The 15,095-nt window shown below is 43.5% G+C and overlaps 1 protein-coding gene across 2 annotated transcripts in view; it reads right to left on the bottom strand.

Moving 5' to 3' along the window:
- ARHGEF39 (Rho guanine nucleotide exchange factor 39) overlaps positions 1-3,664 on the bottom strand; it is a 42,727-nt gene extending 39,063 nt beyond the window's left edge. For both annotated transcript variants that reach the window (XR_012679377.1, XM_075187533.1), the window contains exon 1: positions 3,547-3,664. Coding sequence is in view for 1 of the 2 variants with exons in the window: in XM_075187533.1 (XP_075043634.1) it covers positions 3,547-3,657 (111 nt within the window). In the remaining variant the exon portion in view is untranslated. The remainder of the gene's footprint in view (positions 1-3,546) is intronic.
- Between the last annotated feature and the right edge of the window lie 11,431 nt (positions 3,665-15,095).

Below are 15,095 nucleotides of genomic sequence, written 5' to 3'. Positions count from 1 at the left end.
TCCTCCAATCCCCGCCACCAGTTTGCCACTTTCAACACACTCCTCTGACCTACCACCCCTTACTGCCACTGGCTTAGACTCCTTTTAACTTTCCAAAATTGAGACTATCAGACACAAAATCTCCTCCGTCCTACTATGGGTGACAAAGTCTTTTCTCTTATATTATCATTTCCATCTTCAACCTGCCCCCTGGGACCCACACCTCTCACCTCCTTCTCCACCAGCCCATTTCTCTTCTCCATTTTGCTGCCAAAATATTTCAGTGGTTTGTCTCAACAACTTCCTCCTTGATCCTCTCCAATCTGGCAACAGCCCCCTCCATTCCACCGAAACTGCTTTGACCTAAGTCACCGATGATCTTCTCTCCCCAAATACAGGGGACATTTATCCCACCTTGTAGACCTCACTGCACCTTTTGACACCGTGAATTACTTTTTCCTACTCCACACCTTTCACACCATTGGACTTTCTAACACCATCCTTTTGTGGTCCACATCCTACCTCACCAACCGCTCTTTCTCCGTTTCCACTTCTGATTCCTCCTGCACCACATCCATTTTTACCGTAGAAGTCCCACAAGTTTCTGTCCTTGGCCCTCTGCTTTTTTCTCTGTACACCTGCACCCTGGGTGAACTCATCAGTTCCTTTGGCCTCCAGTATCACTTCTGTGCAGACGACACAACTCTACATCTCATCTCCTGATCTCTCTCTTTCCCTCCTCTTCCAGGTGTCCAGATGTCTCTCTGCCATCTCCTCCTGGATGTCCTTACACGTTCTCAAACTTAATATGGTCAAAACTGAACTCATTGTCTTCATCAAGAGTCTTCTCCCCTTCCGACCTCTCTATCACCGTTGACACCACTATCTACTCTATTTCCCAATTCCGCTGCCTGGGTGTCATTCTTGACTCCTCCGTCTCCTTCGCACCTCACAATAAATCTTTTGCCCGTTCCTTTCGAAACAGCACCTGTATCAGACCGTTCCTCTCCCTGGATGCGACCAAAACGCTTATCCACTTACTGATCATTTCTCGTCTACTTCAACTTTCTTCTTAATGACTTCTCTAGCTCCCATCTCGCTTCTCTTCGATCAACACATAATGCTGCAGCTAAACTTATCTTCCTCTCGCACCGCTACACATCTGCTTCATCTCCAAACCTTACACTGGCTCCTCTTCCCCTTCAGACTCCTCACACTGTACAAGACCATCTCCAACTCCATTTCTCCATACAAAAGTGGATCCCAAACTTTCTCAGTTCGAGGCACCCTTAGGGGCATATATTTAATTGTTGGCGTTCTAGCCAAAATTAACGCGCCGCGCACACTATTACCGTCATTACGGTGATAGTGCACGTAAATACCGGTATTACAGTACTTTTCTCGCTGGATTTAAGCTCGCGGCTCAGGAAGATGCGAGCTGAATTCCAGCTTACTATTAAAGTAATACCAGTAATAGTTTTAACGCCGCGGGCATATTCAACAATTGAATATGCCCCTTAGGGTCTCCATAATTTTTTCAAGGCACCCCTAAGCCAAAATAATAACCAAGTAGTCCCCTGCCTTGCTTACCACCGGCCCTGGTCACGGCCCCCCTATGAGATTGCTGCAGCACCCCATGGAGGCGCAGCACACCGTTTGGGAACCACTGCCATACATACTTCCTACAGCACGCTATAGTTGGCCAATGACTGTCGCCTTTCCTACCCTCTGGTAACTACATCTCACTCCCTTATCCAACATTTCTCCCGTGCTGCCCGTTCACCACTGGAATGATCTCCCTCGTTCTATCAGACTATCCCCTAGCCTGTATGGCTTCAAACGGTCACTGAAAACCCATCTGTTTAGAAAAGCTTAGCAGTCCTCCACTTAAACATTCATCATCATCATTTATTTATATAGCGCCATTAATTCCGCAGCGCTGTACAGAGAGCTCACTCACATCAGTCCCTGCCCCATTGGGGCTTAGTCTAAATTCCCTAACACACAAGCAATCTAGGGTCAATTTGTTAGCAGCCAATTAACCTATCAGTATGTTTTTGGGGTTCAGGAGGAAACCGGACCACAAACAAACTCCTCACAGGTAAGGTCATTGTCAGGAATTAAACTCATGATCCCAGTGCTGTAAGGCAGAAGTGCTAACCACTTAGTCACCGTGCTGCCCATTTCACCATGTAGTATAACTCACCCTCTTCCATCTCTTGCTTCATTCCCTCAGATTCCCTTACGTTGGCTAACCCCCATGTGGCAACCGTTTGCATGCCCCTTTCCATTTAAATTGTAAGCTGTAGAGAGCAGGGACCTCTTCCCTCCTGTTCTCATTCCCTACAACTTTTGTTCACTAGCTACAATGCGCACCTCCTCCTTGGGCTCTCTGCCCACTGACTCCACCTCTTTCAGTAGCTCTAAACCAGTCGCTCGTGTGGCGCTGCTCGACGATGTGCAACATTATATTCTTAACGCCAGAAACCTATTTCTCCAATCCACAACATTGATTGCGGGAACTGTGGTCCAGGGAGCCAACCCTCTCTCAGTGAGCCTGCCAAACCATAGTGCCCAATCAGAACCCTCCGGTATGGGCAGGAAAGCATAAAGGAGCTTGCCAGAGAGAAAAAAATAAACACTCTACTGCCTTAGTTATGAAAAAGACAGGAAAAAGAGAAGTTATGGAAGGAGAAAGTTATATACCTTCCAGGGTGTCAACTTGCTTCCTGTCTCTACTCAGCTAAAGAAGGAATAACCACCAGTAAGGATTGCCTTGGAGCAGGAAGAGGAAATAAAATTATCACACTAGTGAATACTATCTATACAGTTACTAGAGTGCCAGAAATTGCTGATAACCATTTTAAAACTCCATCTCAAGACATTTTTCTTTCTTGTAGTCAGAGCTACATCATGGTGCCAAATCTTTGTATGTTAGATCACTGTGTTGAAAGTCTTCTACTTACAAGGGGAAGACTTTGCCCTCCTGCCTGTATAGAGAAGAAATACATGGGAAGAAAGTGCCCGCGCACTGAGCAAGTGAAGTCTCTCAACTCAGATTGGCCGCCCTGCTCAAATCACACCCTGGGATTGGTCCAGCCGTCCAAGATCCTATATCAATTTAACAGGTGTGGAAACCAATTTTGGCTTTATATAAGAAGGGATTGTATTCCAAGTTGTATATTGTGCAACATTACTACCTTCTACTGGTGTGTAACAGCTGTTTTAAGAGACACTGACCAATAAATAAACTCAGCGCTAAGATTCTGCCTTGTTTCTGTGACTAAAAGATTACAGCTAACACGCTAATCCATCTCCCGACTCTCCTGTGTTACATCCAGCATCCTGAGAGGACACAGCTAAAAACCAGGCCGGATCAAAATTAAGTGATCAGGAAGAATTAGCCAGAGTAACCAGCAAAGAGGTCCTCTGACAGCTGTACACAATAGAAGAATACAGGTGAAGGACCATGGGGGCACTGCATTGGTGAGTGGCAGAGACAGCAGGATCCCTCATGTGAACTTACAAACAGGGCATCAAAGTAAGGTTCATCTATATAGTACATACCTGTACTGCATGCCTTGTGGGTTCTATACAATCTGCATGCTTCTTATACAGATGCAGGTACTGCGAGAAACTATGAAATCCAGAGCCAGACATGTTCCGTTCAAGAGACATCAGAAGAGACCTGAAAGACACCACATGTCTCACCACTATACAACTATTACTACTCCTTCTCCTCCTCTCACCATCATACAACTATTACTACTCCTTCTCCTCCTCTCACCACCATACAACTATTACTACTCCTTCTCCTCCTCTCACCACCATACAACTATTACTACTCCTTCTCCTCCTCTCACCATCATACAACTATTACTACTCCTTCTCCTCCTCTCACCATCATACAACTATTACTACTCCTTCTCCTCCTCTCACCATCATACAACTATTACTACTCCTTCCCATCCTCTCACCTTCATACAACTATTACTACTCCTTCTCCTCCTCTCACCATCATACAACTATTACTACTCCTTCTCCTCCTCTCACCATCATACAACTATTACTACTCCTTCCCATCCTCTCACCTTCATACAACTATTACTACTCCTTCTCCTCCTCTCACCATCATACAACTATTACTACTCCTTCTCCTCCTCTCACCATCATACAACTATTACTACTCCTTCCCATCCTCTCACCACCATACAACTATTACTACTTCTTCCCATCCTCTCACCACCATACAACTATTACTACTCCTTCCCATCCTCTCACCACCATACAACTATTACTACTCCTTCTCCTCCTCTCACCACCATACAACTATTACTACTCCTTCTCCTCCTCTCACCATCACACAACTATTACTACTCCTTCTCCTCCTCTCACCATCATACAACTATTACTACTCCTTCTCCTCCTCTCACCATCATACAACTATTACTACTCCTTCTCCTCCTCTCACCATCATACAACTATTACTACTCCTTCTCCTCCTCTCACCATCATACAACTATTACTACTCCTTCTCCTCCTCTCACCACCATACAACTATTACTACTCCTTCTCCTCCTCTCACCACTATACAACTATTACTACTCCTTCCCATCCTCTCACCACCATACAACTATTACTACTCCTTCTCATCCTCTCACCACCATACAACTATTACTACTCCTTCTCCACCTCTCACCATCATACAACTATTACTACGCCTTCTCCTCCTCTCACCATCATACAACTATTACTACTCCTTCTCCTCCTCTCACCACCATACAACTATTACTACTCCTTCTCCTCCTCTCACCACCATACAACTATTACTACTCCTTCTCCTCCTCTCATCCTCATACAACTATTACTACTCCTTCTCCACCTCTCACCATCATACAACTATTACTACTCCTTCTCCTCCTCTCACCACCATACAACTATTACTACTCCTTCTCCTCCTCTCACCATCATACAACTATTACTACTCCTTCTCCTCCTCTCACCATCATACAACTATTACTACTCCTTCTCCTCATCTCACCATCATACAACTATTACTACTCCTTCTCCTCCTCTCACCATCATACAACTATTACTACTCCTTCTCCTCCTCTCACCATCATACAACTATTACTACTCCTTCTCCTCCTATCACCACCATACAACTATTACTACTCGTTCTCCTCCTCTCACCATCATACAACTATTACTACTCCTTCTCCTCCTCTCACCATCATACAACTATTACTACTCCTTCTCCTGCTCTCACCATCATACAACTATTACTACTCCTTCTCCTCCTCTCACCATCATACAACTATTACTACTCCTTCTCCTCCTCTCACCACCATACAACTATTACTACTCCTTCTCCTCCTCTCACCACTATACAACTATTACTATTCCTTCCCATCCTCTCACCGTCATACAACTATTACTACTCCTTCTCCTCCTCTCACCACTATACAACTATTACTACTCCTTCCAATCCTCTCACCATCATACAACTATTACTACTCCTTCTCCTCCTCTCACCATCATACAACTATTACTACTCCTTCTCCTCCTCTCACCACCATACAACTATTACTACTCCTTCTCCTCCTCTCACCACCATACAACTATTACTACTCCTTCTCCTCCTCTCACCACTATACAACTATTACTACTCCTTCCCATCCTCTCACCATCATACAACTATTACTACTCCTTCTCCTCCTCTCACCACTATACAACTATTACTATTCCTTTCCATCCTCTCACCGTCATACAACTATTACTACTCCTTCTCCTCCTCTCACCATCATACAACTATTACTACTCCTTCTCCTCCTCTCACCACCATACAACTATTACTACTCCTTCTCCTCCTCTCACCACCATACAACTATTACTACTCCTTCCCATCCTCTCACCATCATACAACTATTACTACTCCTTCTCCTCCTCTCACCATCATACAACTATTACTACTCCTTCTCCTCCTCTCACCACCATACAAATATTACTACTCCTTCTCCTCCTCTCACCACCATACAAATATTACTACTCCTTCTCCTCCTCTCACCGTCATACAACTATTACTACTCCTTCTCCACCTCTCACCATCATACAACTATTACTACTCCTTCTCATCCTCTCACCGTCATACAACTATTACTACTCCTTCTCCTCCTCTCACCACCATATAACTATTACTACTCCTTCTCCTCCTCTCACCACCATACAACTATTACTATTCCTTCCCATCCTCTCACCATCATACAACTATTACTATTCCTTCCCATCCTCTCACCGTCATACAACTATTACTACTCCTTCTCCTCTCACCATCATACAACTATTACTACTCCTTCTCCTCCTCTCACCGTCATACAACTATTACTACTCCTTCTCATCCTCTCACAACCATACAACTATTACTACTCCTTCCCATCCTCTCACCATCATACAATATTACTACTCCTTCCCATCCTCTCACCGTCATACAACTATTACTACTCCTTCTCCTCCTCTCACCACCATACAACTATTACTACTCCTTCTCCTCCTCTCACCACCATACAACTATTACTACTCCTTCTCCTCCTCTCACCACCATACAACTATTACTACTCCTTCCCATCCTCTCACCGTCATACAACCATTACTACTCCTTCTCCTTCTCTCACCATCATACAACCATTACTACTCCTTCTCCTCCTCTCACCATCATACAACTATTACTACTCCTTCTCCTCCTCTCACCATCATACAACTATTACTACTCCTTCTCCTCCTCTCACCACCATACAACTATTACTACTCCTTCTCCTCCTCTCACCACCATACAACTATTACTACTCCTTCCCATCCTCTACCCGTCATACAACCATTACTACTCCTTCTCTCACCATCATACAACCATTACTACTCCTTCTCCTCCTCTCACCATCATACAACTATTACTACTCCTTCCCATCCTCTCACCATCATACAACTATTACTACTCCTTCTCCTCCTCTCACCATCATACAACTATTACTACTCCTTCTCCTCCTCTCACCATCATACAACTATTACTACTCCTTCTCCTCCTCTCACCCTCATACAACTATTACTACTCCTTCTCCTCCTCTCACCACCATACAACTATTACTACTCCTTCTCCTCCTCTCACCACCATACAACTATTACTACTCCTTCTCCTCCTCTCACCACCATATAACTATTACTACTCCTTCTCCTCCTCTCACCACTATATAACTATTACTACTCCTTCTCCTCCTCTCACCATCATACAACTATTACTACTCCTTCTCCTCCTCTCACCACCATATAACTATTACTACTCCTTCTCCTCCTCTCACCACTATATAACTATTACTACTCCTTCTCCTTCTCTCACCATCACACAACTATTACTACTCCTTCTCCTCCATTCACCACCACATAACTATTACTACTCCTTCTCCTCCTCCTCTCACCACCATACAACTATTACTACTCCTTCTCCTCCTCTCACCATCATACAACTATTACTACTCCTTCTCCTCCTCTCACCATCATACAACTATTACTACTCCTTCTCCTCCTCTCACCACCATACAACTATTACTACTCCTTCCCATCCTCTCACCATCATACAACTATTACTACTCCTTCTCCTCCTCTCACCATCATGCAACTATTACTACTCCTTCTCCTCCTCTCACCACCATACAACTATTACTACTCCTTCTCCTCCTCTCACCACCATACAACTATTACTACTCCTTCTCCTCCTCTCACCCTCATACAATTACTACTCCTTCTCCTCCTCTCACCACCACATAACTATTACTACTCCTTCTCCTCCTCTCACCACCATACAACTATTACTACTCCTTCCCATCCTCTCACCACCATACAACTATTACTACTCTTTCTCCTCCTCTCACCATCATACAACTATTACTACTCCTTCTCCTCCTCTCACCACCATACAACTATTACTACTCCTTCTCCTCTCACCATCATACAACTATTACTACTCCTTCTCCTCCTCTCACCCTCATACAACTATTACTACTCCTTCTCTCACCATCATACAACTATTACTACTCCTTCTCCTCCTCTCACCACCATACAACTATTACTACTCCTTCCCATCCTCTCACCACCATACAACTATTACTACTCCTTCTCCTCCTCTCACCATCATACAACTATTACTACTCCTTCTCCTCCTCTCACCACCATACAACTATTACTACTCCTTCTCCTCTCACCATCATACAACTATTACTACTCCTTCTCCTCCTCTCACCCTCATACAACTATTACTACTCCTTCTCTCACCATCATACAACTATTACTACTCCTTCTCCTCCTCTCACCACCATACAACTATTACTACTCCTTCTCCTCCTCTCACCATCATACAACTATTACTACTCCTTCTCCTCCTCTCACCATCATACAACTATTACTACTCCTTCTCCTCCTCTCACCACCATACAACTATTACTACTCCTATTCCTCTCACCATCATACAACTATTACTACTCCTTCCCATCCTCTCACCATCATACAACTATTACTACTCCTTCTCCTCCTCTCACCATCATACAACTATTACTACTCCTTCTCACTCCTCCTCACCACCATACAACTATTACTACTCCTTCTCCTCCTCTCACCGTCATACAACTATTACTACTCCTTCCCATCCTCTCACCATCATACAACTATTACTACTCCTTCTCCTCCTCTCACCATCATACAACTATTACTACTCCTTCTCCTCCTCTCACCACCATACAACTATTACTCCTTCTCCTCCTCCTCTCACCGTCATACAACTATTACTACTCCTTCCCATCCTCTCACCATCATACAACTATTACTACTCCCTTCTCCTCCTCTCACCATCATACAAGTATTACTACTCCTTCTCCTCCTCTCACCATCATACAACTATTACTACTCCTTACCATCCTCTCACCGTCATACAACTATTACTACTCCTTCTCCTCCTCTCACCACCATACAACTATTACTACTCCTTCCCTTCCTCTCACGATCATACAACTATTACTACTCCTTCTCCTCCTCTCACCATCATAAAACTATTACTACTCCTTCTCCTCTCACCATCATACAACTATTACTACTCCTTCCCATCCTCTCACCATCATACAACTATTACTACTCCTTCTCCTCCTCTCACCACCATACAACTATTACTACTCCTTCCCATCCTCTCACCATCATACAACTATTACTACTCCTCCTCCTCTCACCGTCATACAACTATTACTACTCCTTCTCCTCCTCTCACCACCATACAACAATTACTACTCCTTCCCTTCCTCTCACCATCATACAACTATTACTACTCCTTCTCCTCCTCTCACCATCATACAACTATTACTACTCCTTCTCCTCCTCTAACCATCATACAACTATTACTACTCCTTCTCCTCCTCTCACCACCATACAACTATTACTACTCCTATTCCTCTCACCATCATACAACTATTACTACTCCTTACCATCCTCTCACCGTCATACAACTATTACTACTCCTTCTCCTCCTCTCACCGTCATACAACTATTACTACTCCTTCTCCTCCTCTCACACCGTCATACAACTATTACTACTCCTTCCCTTCCTCTCACCATCATACAACTATTACTACTCCTTCTCCTCTCACCATCATACAACTATTACTACTCCTTCCCATCCTCTCACCATCATACAACTATTACTACTCCTTCTCCTCCTCTCACCACCATACAACTATAACTACTCCTTCCCATCCTCTCACCATCATACAACTATTACTACTCCTTCTCCTCCTCTCACCATCATACAACTATTACTACTCCTTCTCCTCCTCTCACCACCATACAACTATTACTCCTTCTCCTCCTCCTCTCACCGTCATACAACTATTACTACTCCTTCCCATCCTCTCACCATCATACAACTATTACTACTCCTTCTCCTCCTCTCACCATCATACAACTATTACTACTCCTTCTCCTCCTCTCACCATCATACAACTATTACTACTCCTTCTCCTCCTCTCACCATCATACAACTATTACTACTCCTTCTCCTCCTCTCACCACCATACAACTATTACTACTCCTTCCCATCCTCTCACCGTCATACAACTATTACTACTCCTTCTCCTCCACTCACCACCATACAACTATTACTACTCCTTCCCATCATCTCACCCTCATACAACTATTACTACTCCTTCTCCTCCTCTCACCATCATTCAACTATTACTACTCCTTCTCTCACCACCATACAACTATTACTACTCCTTCTCCTCCTCTCACCACCATACAACTATTACTACTCCTTCTCCTCCTCTCACCACCATACAACTATTACTACTCCTTCTCCTCCATTCACCATCATACAACTATTACTACTCCTTCTCCTCCTCTCACCACCATACAACTATTACTACTCCTTCTCCTCCATTCACCATCATACAACTATTACTACTCCTTCTCCTCCTCTCACCACCATACAACTATTACTACTCCTTCTCCTCCATTCACCATCATACAACTATTACTACTCCTTCTCATCCTCTTACCATCATACAACTATTACTACTCCTTCTCATCCTCTCACCACCATACAACTATTACTACTCCTTCTCATCCTCTCACCACCATACAACTATTACTACTCCTTCTCCTCCATTCAACTTCATACAACTATTACTACTCCTTCTCCTCTCACCACCATACAACTATTACTACTCCTTCTCCTCCTCTCACCACCATACAACTATTACTACTCCTATTCCTCTCACCATCATACAACTATTACTACTCCTTCTCATCCTCTCACCACCATACAACTATTACTACTCCTTCTCATCCTCTCACCACCATACAACTATTACTACTCCTTCTCCTCCATTCACCATCATACAACTATTACTACTCCTTCTCCTCTCACCACCATACAACTATTACTACTCCTTCTCCTCCTCCTCTCACCACCATACAACTATTACTACTCCTATTCCTCTCACCATCATACAACTATTACTACTCCTTCTCCACCTCTCACCACCATACAACTATTACTACTCCTTCTCCACCTCTCACCACCGTACAACTATTACTACTCCTTCTCCTCCTCTCACCACCGTACAACTATTACTACTCCTTCTCCTCCTCTCACCACCGTACAACTATTACTACTCCTTCTCCTCCTCTCACCATCGTACATTACTACTTCTCCTCCTCTCACCATCATACAACTATTACTACTCCTTCTCCTCCTCTCACCATCGTACAACTATTACTACTCCTTCTCCTCCTCTCACCCTCATACAACTATTACTACTCCTTCTCCTCCTCTCACCACCATACAACTATTACTACTCCTTCTCCTCCTCTCACCACCATACAACTATTACTACTCCTTCTCTCACCATCATACAACTATTACTACTCCTTCTCCTCCATTCACCACCACATAACTATTACTACTCCTTCTCCTCCTCTCACCACCATACAACTATTACTACTCCTTCTCCTCCTCCTCCTCTCACCATCATACAACTATTACTACTCCTTCTCCTCCTCTCACCACCATACAACTATTACTATTCCTTCTCCTCCTCCTCCTCTCACCATCATACAACTATTACTACTCCTTCTCCTCCTCTCACCACCATACAACTATTACTACTCCTTCTCCTCCTCTCACCATCATACAACTATTACTACTCCTTCTCCTCCTCTCACCACCATACAACTATTACTACTCCTATTCCTCTCACCATCATACAACTATTACTACTCCTTCTCCTCCTCTCACCACCATACAACTATTACTACTCCTTCTCCTCCTCTCACCATCATACAACTATTACTACTCCTTCTCCTCCTCTCACCATCATACAACTATTACTACTCCTTCTCCTCCTCTCACCACCATACAACTATTACTACTCCTATTCCTCTCACCATCATACAACTATTACTACTCCTTCCCATCCTCTCACCATCATACAACTATTACTACTCCTTCTCCTCCTCTCACCATCATACAACTATTACTACTCCTTCTCCTCCTCTCACCACCATACAACTATTACTACTCCTTCTCCTCCTCTCACCACTATACAACTATTACTACTCCTTCCCATCCTCTCACCGTCATACAACTATTACTACTCCTTCTCATCCTCTCACCACTATACAACTATTACTACTCCTTCCCATCCTCTCACCATCATACAACTATTACTACTCCTTCTCCTCCTCTCACCATCATACAACTATTACTACTCCTTACCATCCTCTCACCGTCATACAACTATTACTACTCCTTCTCCTCCTCTCACCGTCATACAACTATTACTACTCCTTCTCCTCCTCTCACCACCATACAACTATTACTACTCCTTCCCTTCCTCTCACCATCATACAACTATTACTACTCCTTCTCCTCTCACCATCATACAACTATTACTACTCCTTCCCATCCTCTCACCATCATACAACTATTACTACTCCTTCTCCTCCTCTCACCACCATACAACTATTACTACTCCTTCCCATCCTCTCACCATCATACAACTATTACTACTCCTTCTCCTCCTCTCACCATCATACAACTATTACTACTCCTTCTCCTCCTCTCACCACCATACAACTATTACTCCTTCTCCTCCTCCTCTCACCGTCATACAACTATTACTACTCCTTCCCATCCTCTCACCATCATACAACTATTACTACTCCTTCTCCTCCTCTCACCATCATACAACTATTACTACTCCTTCTCCTCTCACCATCATACAACTATTACTACTCCGTACCATCCTCTCACCGTCATACAACTATTACTACTCCTTCTCCTCCTCTCACCACCATACAACTATTACTACTCCTTCCCTTCCTCTCACGATCATACAACTATTACTACTCCTTCTCCTCCTCTCACCATCATAAAACTATTACTACTCCTTCTCCTCTCACCATCATACAACTATTACTACTCCTTCCCATCCTCTCACCATCATACAACTATTACTACTCCTTCTCCTCCTCTCACCACCATACAACTATTACTACTCCTTCCCATCCTCTCACCATCATACAACTATTACTACTCCTTCTCCTCCTCTCACCGTCATACAACTATTACTACTCCTTCTCCTCCTCTCACCATCATACAACTATTACTACTCCTTCTCCTCCTCTCACCGTCATACAACTATTACTACTCCTTCTCCTCCTCTCACCACTATACAACTATTACTACTCCTTCTCCTCCTCTCACCATCATACAACTATTACTATTCCTTCTCCTCCTCTCACCGTCATACAACTATTACTACTCCTTCTCCTCCTCTCACCACTATACAACTATTATTACTCCTTCTCCTCCTCTCACCATCATACAACTATTACTACTCCTTCTCCTCCTCTCACCATCATACAACTATTACTACTCCTTCTCCTCCTCTCACCACCATACAACTATTACTACTCCTTCCCATCCTCTCACCATCATACAACTATTACTACTCCTTCTCCTCCTCTCACCACCATACAACTATTACTACTCCTTCTCCTCCTCTCACCACCATACAACTATTACTACTCCTTCTCCTCCTCTCACTGTCATACAACTATTACTACTCCTTCTCTCACCATCATACAACCATTACTACTCCTTCTCCTCCTCTCACCATCATACAACTATTACTACTCCTTCCCATCCTCTCACCATCATACAACTATTACTACTCCTTCTCCTCCTCCTCCTCTCACCATCATACAACTATTACTACTCCTTCTCCTCCTCTCACCACCATACAACTATTACTACTCCTTCTCCTCCTCTCACCATCATACAACTATTACTACTCCTTCTCCTCCTCTCACCACCATACAACTATTACTACTCCTATTCCTCTCACCATCATACAACTATTACTACTCCTTCTCCTCCTCTCACCACCATACAACTATTACTACTCCTTCTCCTCCTCTCACCATCATACAACTATTACTACTCCTTCTCCTCCTCTCACCACCATACAACTATTACTACTCCTATTCCTCTCACCATCATACAACTATTACTACTCCTTCCCATCCTCTCACCATCATACAACTATTACTACTCCTTCTCCTCCTCTCACCATCATACAACTATTACTACTCCTTCTCCTCCTCTCACCACCATACAACTATTACTACTCCTTCTCCTCCTCTCACTGTCATACAACTATTACTACTCCTTCTCATCCTCTCACCACCATACAACTATTACTACTCCTTCTCTCACCATCATACAACCATTACTACTCCTTCTCCTCCTCTCACCATCATACAACTATTACTACTCCTTCCCATCCTCTCACCATCATACAACTATTACTACTCCTTCTCCTCCTCCTCCTCTCACCATCATACAACTATTACTACTCCTTCTCCTCCTCTCACCACCATACAACTATTACTACTCCTTCTCCTCCTCTCACCATCATACAACTATTACTACTCCTTCTCCTCCTCTCACCACCATACAACTATTACTACTCCTATTCCTCTCACCATCATACAACTATTACTACTCCTTCTCCTCCTCTCACCACCATACAACTATTACTACTCCTTCTCCTCCTCTCACCATCATACAACTATTACTACTCCTTCTCCTCCTCTCACCACCATACAACTATTACTACTCCTATTCCTCTCACCATCATACAACTATTACTACTCCTTCCCATCCTCTCACCATCATACAACTATTACTACTCCTTCTCCTCCTCTCACCATCATACAACTATTACTACTCCTTCTCCTCCTCTCACCACCATACAACTATTACTACTCCTTCTCTTCCTCTCACTGTCATACAACTATTACTACTCCTTCTCATCCTCTCACCACCATACAACTATTACTACTCCTTCTCTCACCATCATACAACCATTACTACTCCTTCTCCTCCTCTCACCATCATACAACTATTACTACTCCTTCCCATCCTCTCACCATCATACAACTATTACTACTCCTTCTCCTCCTCCTCCTCTCACCATCATACAACTATTACTACTCCTTCTCCTCCTCTCACCACCATACAA

The sequence above is a fragment of the Mixophyes fleayi genome, chromosome 1, assembly GCF_038048845.1.
Source record: "Mixophyes fleayi isolate aMixFle1 chromosome 1, aMixFle1.hap1, whole genome shotgun sequence".
In the NCBI taxonomy this organism is placed as follows: domain Eukaryota; kingdom Metazoa; phylum Chordata; class Amphibia; order Anura; family Limnodynastidae; genus Mixophyes; species Mixophyes fleayi.
This window is presented reverse-complemented; position numbering and strand designations above follow the sequence as displayed.